This window comes from Phyllostomus hastatus, unplaced genomic scaffold (assembly GCF_019186645.2).
Source record: "Phyllostomus hastatus isolate PE091 unplaced genomic scaffold, TTU_PhHast_1.1 phas_contig_159, whole genome shotgun sequence".
Taxonomy (NCBI): Eukaryota; Metazoa; Chordata; class Mammalia; order Chiroptera; family Phyllostomidae; genus Phyllostomus; species Phyllostomus hastatus.
The window spans coordinates 41115759-41132805 of record NW_025333640.1 but is presented as its reverse complement, the minus strand read 5'-3'; the positions used below and the strand labels follow the sequence as shown (position 1 = coordinate 41132805).

The following is a 17047-nucleotide window of genomic DNA, read 5'->3' as shown; positions in this document are numbered from 1 at the left end:
CCAGCTGGGCCCAGAGGCCAGTCTGCCGGCCCCCTCCCACCGCTCCCTCCTCTCCCATCCGGGACCGCGGTAAGGGGCGGGCCGCGAGGAGGGCGCAGGGCCCTCAAGGACGCACTGCTGGAGGCGCAGGCGAGGAGCCCCGCAGGCCAGAGGGGGTGGGCGCGCACGGCCCCACTGGCCTCCCCTCCCCGCCCGCAGCAGGAGTGCGAGGGGGCGGTGCCTGTGCGGACACAGCTACTGCGCGGGGCACAGCGCTCCTGCTCGGAGGGGAGCCTGGAGCAGACAGTACCGGCTCTGGAGGAAGCCGCACCCCCTCGCGTGGATGTGCCCCACGCACAGAAAGAGATCGAGCGAGCCCTGGAAGAGCTGGGTCTCGAGGGCGCTGTTTGTAAAGGAGAAAGTCATTCGGGGCTTAACAGCTCCTGCTCCCTGTGGAAAACTTCCCTTTGGGTGAGGGCGCGGGAGGGGGCCACACCTGGGCCTGGGCCTGGGCCTCGGCCCCGCCCAGCGGCCGCCAGAGCTCAGAGGCTCCTCTGAATCACCCCCCACCCCCACGGGTACACTGAAACGCCAGCCTAAACCTCAAGTCCGTTTCAAAGTGGAATTTGCAACAGAGAAAAAAATCGTGGCAGAGACCAAACACCACGGCACCAGGGCCTGGGCAGCAGTGCTGTTCACAAGACAAATTAAACCCTCAGAGAATTTCTTATTACTTAAAACAAAATAAACCAGGCCACTACGATGGGCTTACACTATGGCATTTTGTTCATTTTAATTTCCTTTTTCTTTCATTAAACCATAAGTTCCCACGGAAATACCTTAAACACGTGCTCACAATAACTGGGATACTTAACATTTCAGCAGAAGTATTTTTGCACGAGTTGAAAGAAGTAACAAGAGTGCAGTGAGGGCCCTCCAAGTTTTTTGCTTATGTCAACAGCTATTTCACGAGCATGAATTATCTCTGAGGCTACTAAGCATGTGCAAAATACATTCCAGGTCTGTGAGCAATCTCCGCGCGGCAGGCCAAGTGAAGGTCTGAACTGCACGCGGAAACATCGACATCAGCTGAGCTTCCTGGAACATAGCAGTCAGGCTCGCCTCCCAAAGCCATCAGTGTTACATGTACCTTGATGCATTAGGTTCAAGTGTAACTACAGCCGAAATACATGATTCACCCGAGCTCTGACCTATTTTTCCTCTCAAAAGCAAAAGGAATGACAGTTATGAGACTCACACTTCCCGTTCCAGCATTTTTCTGGAAGTTGTTTCAGAGTAGAGCTAAGGGCAAAAGGCACTCGGTGACATTTATTTGCTTTATAATTATAGTTACTTATGTTATTGCTCATGCAACAGATAGAATTTTTATAATTTGTTAAATTATATTTGTGCATTTATTTTGAAATGGTACAGACCAAGAGGCATTCAGAAGGAACTAACCCCCATACATTCAGTTATAACAATCTGATGTACTTACAAGAGAACTAACAGTGGGCATGAGAAATACAAAACCAACATCTCACACATTTGAAAACACCTACCCCTGGCAGAAAGCTTCTTGGTGTTGATGATTTTGGCAGCATATTCTTGACCAGTAGGGATTTTCATACATCTTCTCACCACCGAAAAAGCCCCCCTGAAAATGAAAAATTACCAGGTCATCAACATAATCAATCAGCTCTGATAGTCTATTAAAAATTATAAGAATCTGAGCATTTTTATTAAATTTTGTAAATTTTCAAGTGTCAGTGCACTACCATAATATCCAGAAAATGACCAACTCTTCTGGAAACCCAGACCTTCCTTAATACTGAGAAATAAAAGTAAATTTTATTGAACTGGGAACACACATTATTAATCAACAAAATGAAAAGAACTGCCAATTATGAGGCTCTTGTTTGCACATGAAATCTGAGAAGCTTTTACAATTCACTCACACAGCACCAAATGCTTGGAGAAAAAAATCCTGCAAAGAGCAGAGCTGAGGAAGAGCAACAAAAATCTGCCGCCTATTTATTTTGCTAGGAAAAAAATTAATGTCGCTCCAAGTAAGTAAACACGGCGATTGCTTTTATTAAAATATAAATATTGGGAACGTTTGTGTGGTCTAACATCCTGGTACGGCGGCGATTTCTCTGTGCCCTGTTTGGGGCTGGGGGAGGGGCGAGATTTGAATTAAGCTGCTCTTCCGACATATTCTTCATGCTTTAACAGCAAACAATGCAGAAACATGTAAGGGTAGAATGTTCATTCCATTTAAAAGATATTTCCATTTCCTCTAATTCCGCGGCATGAAACACCCCATACACCGCACCCTTTCAACAGTAATAGTGGAAACAGGGGTTTGGGTCAGATGCTGCATAAATCGTAAATCAGCATCCCGGTCGCCCGGGAGTCCCCGTGCACAGCCCGACCCTCAGCAGGTCCCTGCCCATCCCTGCACACCTCCAGCCCCCGGGTCCCCGGGCAGGGCCTTGGCGGGTCCCTGTTCAATCCCTGCATATCTCCAGCGGTCCTGCAGGTCCGCGCACCGCTAGGCCACCCAGGGGGCTCCCCAGTGTCCTATGAGCTCTCCGCCGCGTGTAAGTCCCCCGGGGACGAAGGGGATGCGAGGGAGCACCGAGAACCAGTCACCCGGGCCGAGGGTGACAGGGGCACAGGCAGGGTCGGGCTGGTCTGGGCCGCCCCTCTCTGGACGTGGAATTCCGGGCGTCGGAAACACGGCACCAAGGGGACAGCGCGACCCGTCCGCGAGTGGTCGCTCCGTGGCTCTGGAGGCATCTGCGCTTACACAGAAAGGTCTGCGCTGCGTCCACACGGGCTCTCGAGGCGACGGCTCTGAGGCGGGCGGGCGGAGGCGGACGCGGGCAGGGCCCCCGGCCCGACCCCCCCCACCCCGGACAGCACCCTCCCCGTCCCCCGCCTCCCGGCGCCGCGCTTACTTTCCGAGCTCCTCGAAGAGCTGGTACTCGTCCGTGAACCGGGTGCAGGTGGTGGTGGAGGCCATCCTGGGGCCGGGCTGTCCCCGGGCCCGCTCGCCGCCCGCGTCCGAAAGTGGCCGGCCGCGGGGATAGCGCGGGGCGGCGGTGACCGCAGAGGGCGCCTCCTCCTGCGCTCGGCCCGGCTGCCCCTCCAGACGCCGCGCCGCTCTCCTCCAGCCCCCCTCCCGGACGCAGGGGCAGAGCGCTCAGGAACAGGGGCCGGGAAATGGCAAACAGCCGGCGCGGGCGAGCCGCGAGCAGCCAGCAGCTGCGAACAATCCGAGGGCCGGCGGGCGGGGCTGAGGAGCGAGGGAGCCGGGGCGGAGGCTTGGGGCCGGGGCGGGACTCCAGGCCTGGGGGCGGGGCCTGGGGGCGGGGCGGGCCAGGAGCGGGTAGGTGGGCGGGGCATGGAGCGGGGGCGGGGCTGGGGAGGCTTGCGCCGGCGGACCGACCGCCTCCAGCCTCGCGGCGGCCCCCGTACGCCCCCCGCGACCCCAGCCCAAGCCCTCGCGGGTCTCAAGGGCGCCCGAGCGAGGAGAGGCCGGGACAAGCGGACTGGGCAGAAGACTGAGCGGCGCGTGGCCTCCAGCGCGGCGGCCCTCCCGCGAGGGCGACCCCTCTGGGTCGCGCCTCCCTTCCGCAGGACTGCCCCTGGTCTCCACCTCCCCGCCTCTTCCAGGTCGGGGTGCTCCCACTCGGGCAGCCCCCCTAAAGGCGTCGGCTTTGGCTCTCACGTTCAGAGAACGAGAACAAGAACACCGCCCCTCGACCACACCTCCGCTCCTGAGGGACTCCTGTCAGCTCAGCAAGTTCCGAGAGGAAGGCGGTTATCGCGAGAGTTTCGCGCCGCCTGTGGGGCGGGGCCTCTGGGGGGGCGGGAGGTGGGTCACGCGACCCGCTGGGCTGACGTCACCCACACACGTGAGCTCGCTTCGCCTGGACTGCACAGCGAAGCGACGGAGCCAGTGTTCTCCCCGCTGGCCCGCGGGCCCTGCTCCGTGCTGGGTGGTGCAGCGGGGTGGTGTCCCCCGCGAGGGCTGTTCCGAATCCCCCGCAGTTCAACCACGGCCTGCTCGTTAGCGTCCGTGCTGGGGTTCGCAGGAACGGCGAGAACAATTATTGAAAACACCTGGGCCTTCCCTCCATCCCGGGGGTGGGGAGAAGGGGCCGCGTGCCGGGCGAACCTGCGCATCTCTGGAGGCCTGTCCGGGGCCTCCTACGCCGGGAGACGACGGGAAATGGCCACGCAGGAGGGTCTCAAATGAAAGCTTTCTAAACTAAACTCAGTTGGTGGTCCGTAGTCGCATAGTGGGCAGGCACCTTTCTGGACGAAGGTCAATCTTTACCTTAGCCGAGCCTGTCTCTTTGCCCTTTTGAATCTAGGATAACATACCTTAGGACCACCGGAGGCTTCAGGGCCCCAGCCGGGGACCGCAGAAACCCTCCGTGTGGTCCTGTTCATTGTAACGGCCCTAAAGGAAGTGTGTGTCTGTTCATTCCTTTCAGTTTGATCCACTCCCAGAGGTTTCCCCTGCTTTTCTTTATCCCACCTCCCTGATCTATCTCCGATGGACTTCATGTAACCCCCGTGGCCTCCTTCTTTGATTCTAATGCATCAGGCAAGCTGCAAAACTGCCATTCTCTAGTGTTGGCTCAAACCGTTGAGATTTTGCTTCCTAGCAATTGTCAGTTTGACTCAAATAAGCTCAGAAAAATTCTCTGCAGGTTTGAATGTTGCTTACATTGACAAGTGTTAAATTTGCTTGGGAATGCTAGACTGCCAATAACTGAGCTTTTACCGAAGTTCTCAAAATATTCACAATTTTTAACACTTATTATAACAAAATTGAACTTTGTACCCATTTTGATTACCAGAGGTAAAAAGCAAATTTAACACTTGTCACTGTAAGAAACATTCAAACCTGCAGAGAATTTAATGAGTTTATTTGAGCCAAACTAACGACAATTGCCAGGAAGCAAAACCTCAGTGGATTGAGGAAATGCTCCAGAGAATGGCAATTCTGCAGCTTATTTTATACATTACAGTCAAAGGAGAGGATGGTAAATGGGTTACATGAAACCCACTGGTGATAGATTAGGGAGTAGGGACAAAGTAAATAGGGGGAACCTTTAGGATTGGATAAAAAATAAAATTAGATACATACGAGGTCTGTCCAGAAGGTATCCACTATGAACAATAGAGACATTTATTGAAGAAGATAAAAGAAACATTGCACACAGGACAATGATGCCTCAGTCCCCCTCAAAGCAGGCACCTTGGGATCCCAGTAGCCATCAGCCACCCCATCATGTTTTCCTGAATCTCATCAATAGTCTGAAATCTCTCCCCTTTTAAAGGTGATTTTAGTTTTGGGAAAAGCCAGAAGTCACAGGGCAGTAAATCTGGGCTGTAGGGGGACTGACTCACCTGGGTGATTTGATGTTTTGCCAAAAAAACTCGGCACTAGAGTTGATTCATGAGCAGGTGCACTCACAGGATGAAGCTGTCAATCACCAGTTGCCCATATCTGTGGCCTCCTGAATCATCTGAATAGTTTCCTCAGGGTAATGTTCAAGCTTAAGAGAAAATTTGATGCAGATTTTTTACTCTACTTGCTCAGTAACTTGAATGTGATGGCCACACAGTACACATGCTCACTCATTGGCATCTACCGCCCCCCACTGACTAGTACAGTGAAGTCATCATTGTTCACACATGTGCATTACAGTCCACTCTCCTTGGCTGCCAGGTTGCGCTGATGTTGTGCAAACTGTTCTCGTTATATTAACAACGGCTGGACTTTTTCCAAACAGATCTCATACTTCTTTTACATAGATGGGTACAGGATCGTTAACAGTCCATGGTTAACACAATAATAACAATGAGGGCTTTCGCGGTCTCCATGTGGGTACTTCGGTGCAGTTGGGGGGTCCAGAGAAAGGAAATTACTTTGGCATTGCAGAGGTAATGTCAAAAATTCAAAAAGACAATACACAGGCTCAATTAAGGTAAAGAATGACCTTTGTCAGGGAATATCCTAGCCTAGGACACGCCTACCTGCTATGAACTGCTTGTAGTTAGCAAGTTTTAATTTCAGGCCATTCTTTATGGTTACTTTATGTCTCTGAGTTTGTAAGGCCACCACGCAGGCCTCCCCTGTACTGGTCAGGTTAGTATGTGGCCCCTGTTTGTCCACGCATTGGTACAAAAAAGGATGATACCACAAACTACATAAAGGAAAGAAACAAGTTGTCTAAATATTAACAAATGGGCTATAAAATGGAAAAACCAATTTGGTCCAGGCTAAAGATTTTTAATATATATCTTAAATATTTAGCAATATGGTTCAAGTTATAATCTAATATCTCTGAATCTAAAATTAAAACAGAAAAAGTAAAATTAAAACAATAAATAAAGTTAATACAAAATTTTACAACTCTGGGGAATAAAATTGTTTTTTAAATATTCACAGAATGAGGCCTACATAATTACAGTATTTCTCTCAGTTACTTAAATTACTGGTAATTGGAAATGGTTATGACAATGAAGGAAACATAATTGAGTGTTAATACCGATGTATTATTAGACAATAAAGGTGTACTTTTGAAAGCAAACACTCTCTGCTTAGTCTATATTTGCACTGCTCCTTGATCTATTGTGTAGAGTAAGAGCAGAGCTGACTTTGTGGACACTGTTGACAATCCAATATAGAGTCATGTCAGCCATGACAGTTATGTCAAATGCTATGTCAAGACTCAGGTAATGGTGTGTAAAGGGAACGCCCGAAACCACAAATCTGTACACTTGGATAGAGACTCCACCTGGACAGCGATATGAGTGGGACCCCCACCCCTGGTGGGCTGTAAGAACTCAGAGCTCTGACCGCCCAGTGCTCAAGCTGGACTTCCACTCCCCTCCTGGCTTGAAACCAACACCGCTTCTCCATCTGTGGATGCCACCAGGGACCCAGGCTCCTTGGGCTCGCTTCTGTTGTGTGAGCCCGCTCTGTGCGTGACCTGCGCACGACTCTGCTGGCTTGTTGGGAAGGTGTCCCCTAGCATGCTGGCATTGTGGACAGATACCAACGTGCATGAGTGACTCCTTTCAGGGATGCTCCCTGGCTCACGGCAGCTACATCTTGGGCTAATTAAAATATTTGTCTTATTTAAATAAATATTGACAGCGAATTCTGAAGTTTGGACCTCCTTAAGGCAGTACTCCTTCTACAGATACAGAGAAATTGCTCCGTCTGGATTTGAGCCCTGCCTGACCTCCACCCTGCTCTCCTGCTCTGCCCTTGCCCCCTTCCTTGGAGTCGCAGCACAATCGCCAGAACTATGCCCTTAAAAACTCAGAACCATCGTCCCCTTGCTCGGAACCTTCTGAAGGCGTTCTATCTCAGAGCAAAAGTCAAAATCCTGAACAGGGCGTACAAGGCCCTGGGTAGGGCATCGGCCCACTACCCAGGCTCCATTAGCCGTCCTTCCTCAGTTTGTGCCGGGCCCCCTCTGCACTGGCCACACTGGCCCGGCTATTCCTGGGCAGGACCGGACACCCCAAATTAGGGCTTTTGCATGTGCTGTTCCCTCCTTCCAGGAATGTTCACCTGTGAGTTATCCTCCCATCTGATTTCCTCACCTCCTTCCATTATTTTCTCAAACGTCACTCAGCCGTGTGGCCTCCCCCGGCTATTTATCAGTTACTGCGCCCCTTTCCCTCCCTGCCTCCTGCCTCATTTTCCCTGAATACTCATTACCATCTAGTATACTGTGCATTTTATTTTTCCTTGAGAATTGTTTATATTCCACAGCAAGACAGTGCGCTCTCCAAGGGCATGTGTTGTCATCCATTTTGCTCACTGCCGTAGTTCCAGCAGCTGGAATTATTGCTCAGCACATAGCAGCCGCTCGGTGAATTCTGTTGAGCAGGCAAGTTAATTACTTGGGGGTTCAGATTACCTAATTACAATTCTCATATTATATTAGAGTTGGTCATTGATAACATACCAATGAGATGTTTTACTGTGTAATTGTTTTTGATCAGGACGGTTATCGTATCCCATTACTAAAAGTACTTATGCAGAAGAATGGATTTAAAAAATACAGTAGTAATTGCCATCAAGGGAAAAGGATCTAGTGCTAATTTTCTTGCCATTGATGTCCATAAAGAAAGAGGAAATTTCTGTTTTTCAGCTATATTGGCCTTACCAAAATTTTCATTGCAATAAAAGATGCCAAAAGTTCCAAGTAGACTTCACTGTGAAGACACGAGTCAGTGTAAAGGAATGAAAAATGTGGTTTTGCTTTGTTTGTTTATTTCCTGTCATCGGATCTGAAGCTATCTCTTTTTTCTTCATTTTTTAAATGAAATCGATTGGGGTTAATAATGTACAAAGTTCAGGTGTCCAGCGCCGGAACACAGCATCGTGTGCTCTCTCGTGCACCCCCACGGCAAGCCTGGGGTCAAGGCGTCAGGTCGCCCTCGAGCAGTGCACGCATGCACACACACACACACACACACACACACACACACACACACACACAGTTTCCATTCTGTCGGGGAGACGGAGTTTCGGAGGCTCTGGAGCTACAGCGACACCAGGCTGAGGACCTGCTCATTCTCTGTAACCCTCCCAGAGTTACTGCTCTTCTCGTTCACACATCGTATCTGGGCGGAGGGGAAGGCCTCTATCAGTAGCTTACTGCGAGCGCACTTCTTTCTGACAACTACTTGGTTGACTTAACAAAGAATGTGTGCCCTCAAAATCAGAGTGAAAAGTTGTTTCTGAAGGTGTAGGCAATTAAACTGGGTGCATTATCAACACAGAAAACAAAACACAGAACGCTTGTGGCTTAAAGGTGAAGAATTGTGCACGTAATTTTGCAACATGTGTTCTAGAAACTGCATTTGCGTAGGAGGCCAGGCTCTCCGAGGAGGTAAAGCAGAACAAAACCGGCAGTTTCCCCACTTTCTCACAGGGGCAGGCACTGATGAGTTATTCACAGAAATTTATGTACAACGAAGGAAGAATGTAGAAAGCTATGAGAAGGTATTCTATTTGTCTTGGTGGGGTAGGCAAAGGTTTGTTTCTGAGAAAAGATGAGCAAGATGAGATTCGAAGGGTGAGTGGGAATTACAGAGATAACAGAGGGTCCAGGGAACTCCATTCTAGAAGGTGGAACACGGTCGTTCAAGAAACCAAGAACCCCCGTGGGGTGGGGCACAGTGAGTGAAATGAGGCCGTTCCAGGGACGTGGGGCAGCGTGACGGGAAAGATTTAAGGAAGAGCGTGACATCCAGACCCTCAGGTTCATCTGGCTTCCTCGTGGAAAACGAGGGTTAGCCATCTAGAATGACTGGCTCACAGCAAAGTGATTGAAAACAGATAAATGAATATTTAAACTATATCTGTGGAGCCCTAGCCAGTGTGGCTCAGTTGGGTGTCACCCCACAAGCCCAAAAAGTCACCGGTTTGATTCCCAGTCAGGACACAGGTCTAGGTTGTGGGTTCGGTCCCAGTTGGGGGCACGTACGAGAGGCAACCAGTCAATGTTTCTTGTCTCTCACATCGATGTTTCTCTCCCTCTTGTCTCCATCCCTTCCCCCTCTCTCTAAGATCAATAAGCATGTCCTCCAGTGAGGAATAAAACATATATATATATATATATATATGAAATAAAATATTGACAATGGAGACCATCTGTGTCCATGTGAATTAGAGAAAACTATAGACTCTCTATGGTAGCATGCCTCGGAGTCCATCTTGTTTTTCGGGGAGCCCTGCCCAGGAAGCACAGTGCTGTTGTGTGCTGCTCGGCGACGGGGCCACGTTTTGAGACCTGCGTTGTGGGGTCACGCCGACCTCGTGCACACAAGACAGGGGCCACTCATGCCAACCCCAGAGGTGCGGCCTACAGCGCCTGGGCCCCGACCCTGTGCAGCACGTGACCGCACTGAATGCTGTAGGTGGCCGTAACGCGATAGTACGTATCTGTGTGCCTACACATGTCCGAACATAGAGAACACTCAGACATTTCAGGTGTCGAAGGTAAAAATGGTGCACCTGCGCAGGGCACGCACCATGAAGGGCGCCTGCAGGGCACGAGGGGAGGTGACGTGGAGGCCTAGGACGCCACGGTGCATGACTGGAAACGCGAAGGCAGGGTTCACGTTCACAGGGGTTCTCTAAACAGCTGCCACTGCCACTGCCACGTGCGCACGGCCACGCCCTCTGCTTCCGCCCCTCCACCGCTGAGGAGCCTCTGACAGCCACGGACTCCAGCGACCGAGTCCAGACAACCTCACCCTCGCAAGGATCTACACAAATCTGCAGGCCAGTTACCCCCCTTCTTGAAACTGGCTTCACCGGCGTGCCCCAGCTCCACTCCTCCTGCTCTTCCGACTGCTGTGCATTGATTGTTCCGTCGTCACTTGTTTTCTGCCTTGCCCTTCTTCCCTCCTTCGGTGCGTGCAGGAGCTTCCTGCTCCCCCGGGAGCAGAGAGCGCTGCCCCGCAGCGGCGCTGGGCGGCTGCCTGTGTGTAGGTGGCGCCCGCACCGGGACCCCAGCCCCCAGCACTCTCCGGTGCTTCCCGCTTTGATGCCAAAGTACATCCTTTCCGAAGCCTCAATTTCTGTTAATGATATCATTTCCCCACTTACTCAGATTCAATCCTTCAAGTAATGTCTGCTCTCTTCCTTATTGTTCCCATTTCTAACATTAACACACCTTGTAGATTCCATATTAAAAATATTTGTGTTAAGAATTCCATTAGAACTCACTCCGTCCCACTTACAAGTCGTCATCCGAGTGGGAGTCCATGGTCTCGGTGCTCAGTGGCTCAACGGTCCCCCCCGCTCCAAGCTGCCAGCCCACGTCTCCCGTCTCCCACGATTCCCCTTGGTCATCGTCTGTGTCAAAAACGAGTCCGAGCTGAAAAATGGGAGCCCCAGACGCAGGCCACCCTGACCTGCACTCCTGCAGTGCTCCCATAGCGCGGCTCAGCACCCATCCACAGGGTGCCCACCACTTCGCTAACCACCCTGCACGGATCCCTTTAACCCTCCCGGCACTTCAAAAGCCAGGCTCTTCCCGCCTCTCGGGCCTTTGAGCAGACATGCGTCCTCGGGCAGTTTGTTTGCTTTGGTCGCACACGGAGCCGTCACCTGACCCGGGCTCCTTGGGCTCCAAAGTTTGTCCTAAGAATTAGTGTCTGATTGTGCACAGATGCTTAAAGTTGACCATCACTGGATAAACATGGAAATTTTATTTTATATGTGATGAATTTACAAGTCAATCCAAGGAAGGCAAGGAACTACTCTTGGAAATGGTGTTGGTATAAAATGAGATTGAGCAGAAGTACAAGAGAGCAGATACTATAGGTCTGAGCTATTCTAGATATCTTAGCTCAGATTCAGGCAGTGGTAATTTCTCTGATGGCCAAGCATTTATCAGGCATAAATAAGTAAACGGTGACAGGTTGGGTATAAATAACTGCAGGAAGGAAAACCTCTGCCGTGCACCCAGCGATGGCGGGGACACCCTACCCTCCACAACGCTGTGCCACGTGGGCGCTGCCAATGGGACCACACAGAAGAAAAAGTTAACTCCTAGGAAATCTTTAAGGGTCAGGGGTCAGTTGGCCGTTTGCAAGACAGGAACGTAGAGGTATAACTACTCTACCCGCCGAGTCTAACCAGTTCACAACTTTTAATTCACACCTTCTGAATCACAGCTCCTCGAACCGGGATTGGGAACCGTGTTCATTGTCTTTGTGTGACTGGACCTGAAACACCCCAAAACCGCAGCCACCTGACGGGTCTCCACTCGACGTGGGGCACGCTGTTCAGGGTCAGCCCCCCTCACAGGCAAAGTCTTCACTATACTCCAGACTCCTGCAGCCACCGGTGGACACGACTTCCCTTGCCGGCCAGTCATCAGACTACCCATCCACGCCCTGAACACGTCCTGGGGTGTCGGCATCATGCAGCACGTGACAGGTAAACAAAACCCAGGTGCTGCCCCTGTGGAGTCTGCAGCCCAAGTTGACCGGGTGCGGACCCGAGGAGGGCAATTGGCGCTGCTTACCCAGGACTGCGGAAGTGGGACCAGACAGGGATTCAGTGTCCGCGTGACTGAGCCCTCACCTGCAACCTGGGAGCTGCTGGAGGTCAGATTCTGCTGCATCCCCAGCAAGGCCAGGGGGCCGGACCGCAGGGAGAAGACTGAGGCGCGGAAGGGGCGAAGACGCCCTTGTGGTCGCCGACATCCTCACCTTGGTGGGTCTCAGTCCCCCCCGGGGCCAGCTGCATTCTCCCTTTTGTTCCTGGAGAAGCCCTGTAACACTATGACACACTCGGTTTCCTAATGTGTCCGAGCTACTTCGTTGCTGCTGCTGCTGCTGCTCACAATGAAATAAAGGCAATCACTACTCCGGGCTGGATGGCGAGGGCAGCAGGGGCCTGGGGAGGAAGCCGGCTCCGGGCTGAGGGGTGAGAGTTAGGTGAGGTTTACAACCTCGGAGGGTGGAGCCGCCTCTCCATGCGGTTTGCACAAACCCGGAGCCGCAGCATCGCAAGACCCAGAGGCAGCAGCCCCTTGGTCACGACTAGGCCACTGGCGCTGAGGGCAGTGAGAGGCCGCCCTGCGTCCGCTGGTTCGGCAATGCGTGCCGCGAGCCCTTTGCGGGCATCTGTCAGGCTCCGAGTCGTCGCCCTGCTCGTACCCACAACTCAGTCCCCAGGGGGCGTGTGCGGGGGAGTGCGTGCGGACAGGACGCCCCTCCCACATTCACGCCCAATGGGACTGTGCACGCAGCACCTACTGTGTGCAGGGCGGTGAACCACACAGGCCCTGCTGTGGCTCCCATGCGTCTTTTAGCCCAGACGGAGGGGCAGCCGGTCCAGGATTCTGAGCCCAAAGCTTCATTGTAGATTCTCTCTAATCCGCACAGTAGTATAGTAGTATACTTCTCCCTTTACAGGGGCAGGAACTGTGCCCCCACCCCTCCCGGGAAACTGAGTGACCGTAAAGGAGCGAAGGGCAGAGGCAGAGGGCAGCACACAGGCCACTGGAATGCTGTGTGCCCTCCGGTCGCGTCACTCCAGCCCTGCCAGCGGGAATAGGGGCGTGGAGCTGGGACCCAGAGGCGGCAAAGCCCTGCTTCTGCTGCTGGGACAGGAGGCTCTACGATGGACACCTCCGTGCAGAGAGGGGCAGCGGAGCAGCTCAGAGGACTGCCCCCACTGGGGTGCTGTGCAAGTCCACAGCCATGTGTGCTGGCAGCAGCGGGTGAAGGGGCGGAGAGGCTCCCTCCTCACTCCGCCGTCCACACCGCGCACAAGGGCGTCTTGCTGTCAGCGCTGACGAGTGTTCAGAACCCAGCTGCGAAGGACTCTGAGGGGCGCAGCTTTCGGGGTTCCAGGCCGAGCAATGACAGAGCCGGGGGGCCGCAGCCGGAGCAGCCCACCCCCAGGGCAGCTGTTCCCTCCTGTCGCGGCACCTTCCCGACCCCACACGTGAACGCTCGCTCGGAAAGGTGACACTTCATGTCCGAGAGCCTGGCCGAGCACAGGGTTTGCCTGAGGTCCTCCGGGGTTTCAGTCACCCCACACATTTGTCACATAAGTAATTGCCTACAGCGTTAAAGGCTGGGCTTGACACCCGGAGAGGAGAAATGAGCTACTTGGGAGCCAGAAACCTGGGGCTCGTGCATGCTGTCCCTTCCAGGCTCTCGATAACCATGTCACCTTCAACAGGATGGCCAGCCTCTCTGGGTTTCCCAGTGTCTCCTCCGCTGTGACAAGAATAACGTCACGTCACTCCCCTGCCCCTGGGGCTGTTGCCAGAATTAATGAGCCACCAGGGTGAAAAGCTTTCCACCTTTCTCCCTCCGAGAACGCTGGATGCAAATAAAGGTAGTATCTCTACTTCGTGAACGCTTTTCCTCTGGCATGTCTTAGTAATATTGAGAAAAGGCGCTTTTTTTTCTTTTCTTTTTTTAAGCAGTAGCAATTACTGTAGGTGTTACACGTAATAAAGAAGCTGTATCTGCCAGGAAAAACAGAGTAGGAAACCAGAGCTTGAGTCAGAGCGTCTGCTCCCAGCTCCCACTTTAATGGAATCAGTGGGAGGCTGGAGTGATTGCAAGTAAAATATTACTGCTCAGAGAGCACATGAACGTAGGAGTAGAAACCAATTAAAGCCACCGTCCTAAAGCAGAGAGAGAAGAGACGCTGGCTGTTGCACGGTCGAGGCAGGGGGTCCCAATGCGCGTGCTTTGGGGTCGAACTGCTCGGAGCACCGAGGGCACCAGTGCTCGCCGTGTGCAGCTGGAAGCGGAGGGGTCTCGGCAGTGCCAGATTAATTAGGCAATGAATCGTCTGTTGGCACAGGCAGCATGTGCTGCGTCGATTCTGCCACTTCAGTGAGACACAGTCCCCCGGTTTTGACTGATGTCGTGATGTCAGGAATGCAATCTTAAAAGGATTTTTTCTTTTCCGTCTGTAGATGACAAATTTCTAAATAAAGCAATGCTTGGGGACATAAAATAGCCAGCTCCTCTGGTGACTACGGTACTGTCCATATTTATAGCAAAACTGCTTTCTTCATTTAGACTCCTTTTTTTTGTTCCTCAGCAAGTGCTATGTGAACCTAAACACTTACGTTTAATGGTGGCCTCACAATGCTCCAAGGAGCTGTATCGAGTGTAATTTAGTGGTGTTTTGGAGCTGTTTCGTTATCTTAATTTTCCCCTGGATTTTGAGAATGGAAAACAAACAAACAAACAAACCCTAAATGTCAATTATATTTTACAATATTACTTTGAAAGTGTCATCATTTAAAAATCAAGTCAATTAAGAGGAAGCAAATGGAAACGAAAGCCATGGTTTCTGATCACAGCATGGAGGGAGATTTCCGAGGTGGGCGGAGGATCAGCAACTGAACTCGGAGGAACAAGTGTCCCCAAAAGGCAGTGGGAACCCCAAGGGGAGCAAGAGAGCCCTGGGGGCGGGGTTCTGTCCCCTCCCTGCTGAGCAACCTCCTGCTTCTCCCGGTAAGACTCCCTGTTTCTCCTCGGTCATCTTCTCTCTCTCCTCACAAGTGGCAAAGCTGCTTCAGGTGGTCCGACGTGGATGAAGCTGGAGTCACGGATGGCAGGGAGGGCCACAGAGCAAGAGAACAAGTCCGTTTCAGGTTATTTCTTCCTCTAGCTCAAGCTAAGCACAAAAACCAAAAACCCTCCTTCCTTAAGAAGGGGTTGTGGGAGATGCCTGCACTGCACAGTAACAGTGGCACTGACAGCTGCTTCGTGAGGGCAAAATGCTTGCCTTTCTACCCTTCCGAACACGAGCGCTGATTCTGAGATTCCAGGGGATACGGCCGAGGGTCGAGCCCTTTGTCAACGGAGAAGGAAGGGGCGCTGTGGCGGAGAGGCCGCTGGCTGAGAGGAGCAGAGCCTGGCTTCCACGCGGAGCCTGCATCCCAAACCGCTCCCGTGTGCGAAGACACAGTTCGCACACGGCGACTGGATTGAGTGCCTCAAGTGACAAAGGCTGGAATGGAGTCAGGTTCATTGATATTTTCAGTGCCCTATCACTTCGAAGATTCGAACTGGATGCAAGTGTATACACCAATGGTGAGAACCCCTGAGACGGTCCAGCAGTGAGCCCCGAAGCAGAACCTAAGCGGGATGGGTGGGAGCGGTCGCCCGGCCGCCCCCGCCGGTCACTCTGGGTAACGTGGCCTGTCCGGGCCTGGGACGCCGCGTTCAGACACCACGTGCCCAGCTATCCCTGCCAGGACGACAGTGGGGGGTGTGGGCCTCCGGGTGGCTGATGCTTCTTGCTCGTCAAAGGCGTCTGCTTTACGTTGCCTAAGCAGGTTATCCGATGGGGGATTGTGGAAGACAGCAAAGCGACCGGCTGAGGAAAACACAAACACCTGATAGACTGCATGTGGTCTCCCTCGTAGTTCATTTCAGCACGCACAGCCAATTACCTCTTTCTGACTAACCCGTCATCTCTCCACATTGGCGTCAGTTCTTTCTCACACTTCATCCATTCAACACGCCCGCCGGAACGCCTGCTCTGCCCCAGACTCTGTTCCCAGTGCCCAGCCGTGCTGGTAAGGGCCCCGGCCCCGGAGAACTGCATCCCGAGTGAAGGGAGGCAGGCGTTAATCAAACAGTTACACATGTGAACATCACAGTTCCTCGGACGATGCAAAGGAAGGCACACGAGTGGGCTTCTCGAGGCGTTGCTGGTGACGGCGGATTGTCTTGCAACTCTAGCTGGTAGTAAGCTCCCCCCCCCGCTGATGAGAGGTCCCCCGGGGGCCCACCCCTGGTCTGCCTCATCCCCCGCGCCTCACAGGTCCCGCCCCTGCTCCCCAAGCTACGCTCTCACCGTCCCTCCTCGACTCTCTGGTCTGAGCTGCCCCCCCACCCGTCCAATCACCCCCGCCCCGTCCACGGCTGCTGAGTCACTGTGTTTCCAGGAGCAGACAAAAATCAGCCTTCAAACTGTCTTCCAAACCTTTCTGCCTCAAACAATGGTTAATGGCTTCATTCTTTGGGTTTTGGGCTCCTGAAGGGAAATACCCTCAAAGTACTGTTTACAAAGCATTGGGAGAGACAACGCTCAGAAAATACACAAATTCTTACTTTGAGGTATAGCCCTGCCACCTCAGGAAAGCAGACAGGTAGACACCTGGCACAGAGGAGGGGTGATGGGTGGAGGTGAGACTTAGACAGGGTGAAGTTCAAAGCAACGAGCCCGAGACGAGCCCGTCTGAGGGAGTGACAGGTCAGGATAGCCGCGGGATGGGTCCCTGACTGCATCGGTGAAGCCGAGTGGAGACATGGAGCATGTGCCCTCTGGGCCCTTGGGCGCTCTCCTGGGTCGGGAACAGGTCGTATGAGCTTCCTGGGCAGACCGGGCCGGGCGGGTGTGGCAGGTGCGTGGCAGAGGCCGGAGATTCAGCAGAAACTCCTGCGGAAGAATTTTCATAACCGTGAGGTCCCAGATCTTCTCTAGGGCAATTGAAATAATCACACCTTTTAGTGC

General features: G+C 52.8%; 1 protein-coding gene across 8 annotated transcripts in view; it reads right to left on the bottom strand.

The window, feature by feature from the left end:
* The window catches only part of CAMK2D (calcium/calmodulin dependent protein kinase II delta), a 121281-nt gene extending 117995 nt beyond the window's left edge, over window positions 1-3286 (bottom strand). For 3 of the 8 annotated variants that reach the window (XM_045830953.1, XM_045830954.1, XM_045830956.1), the window contains exons 1-2: window positions 2943-3286; window positions 1542-1636 (exon numbers count right to left, since the gene is read on the bottom strand). In XM_045830953.1, the coding sequence (XP_045686909.1) occupies window positions 1542-1636; window positions 2943-3007 (160 nt within the window). In that variant the 5' untranslated portion in view covers window positions 3008-3286. The remainder of the gene's footprint in view (window positions 1-1541; window positions 1637-2942) is intronic. The other 5 variants (XM_045830958.1, XM_045830961.1, XM_045830957.1 and 2 more) reach the window with 4 other exon arrangements.
* Between the last annotated feature and the right edge of the window lie 13761 nt (window positions 3287-17047).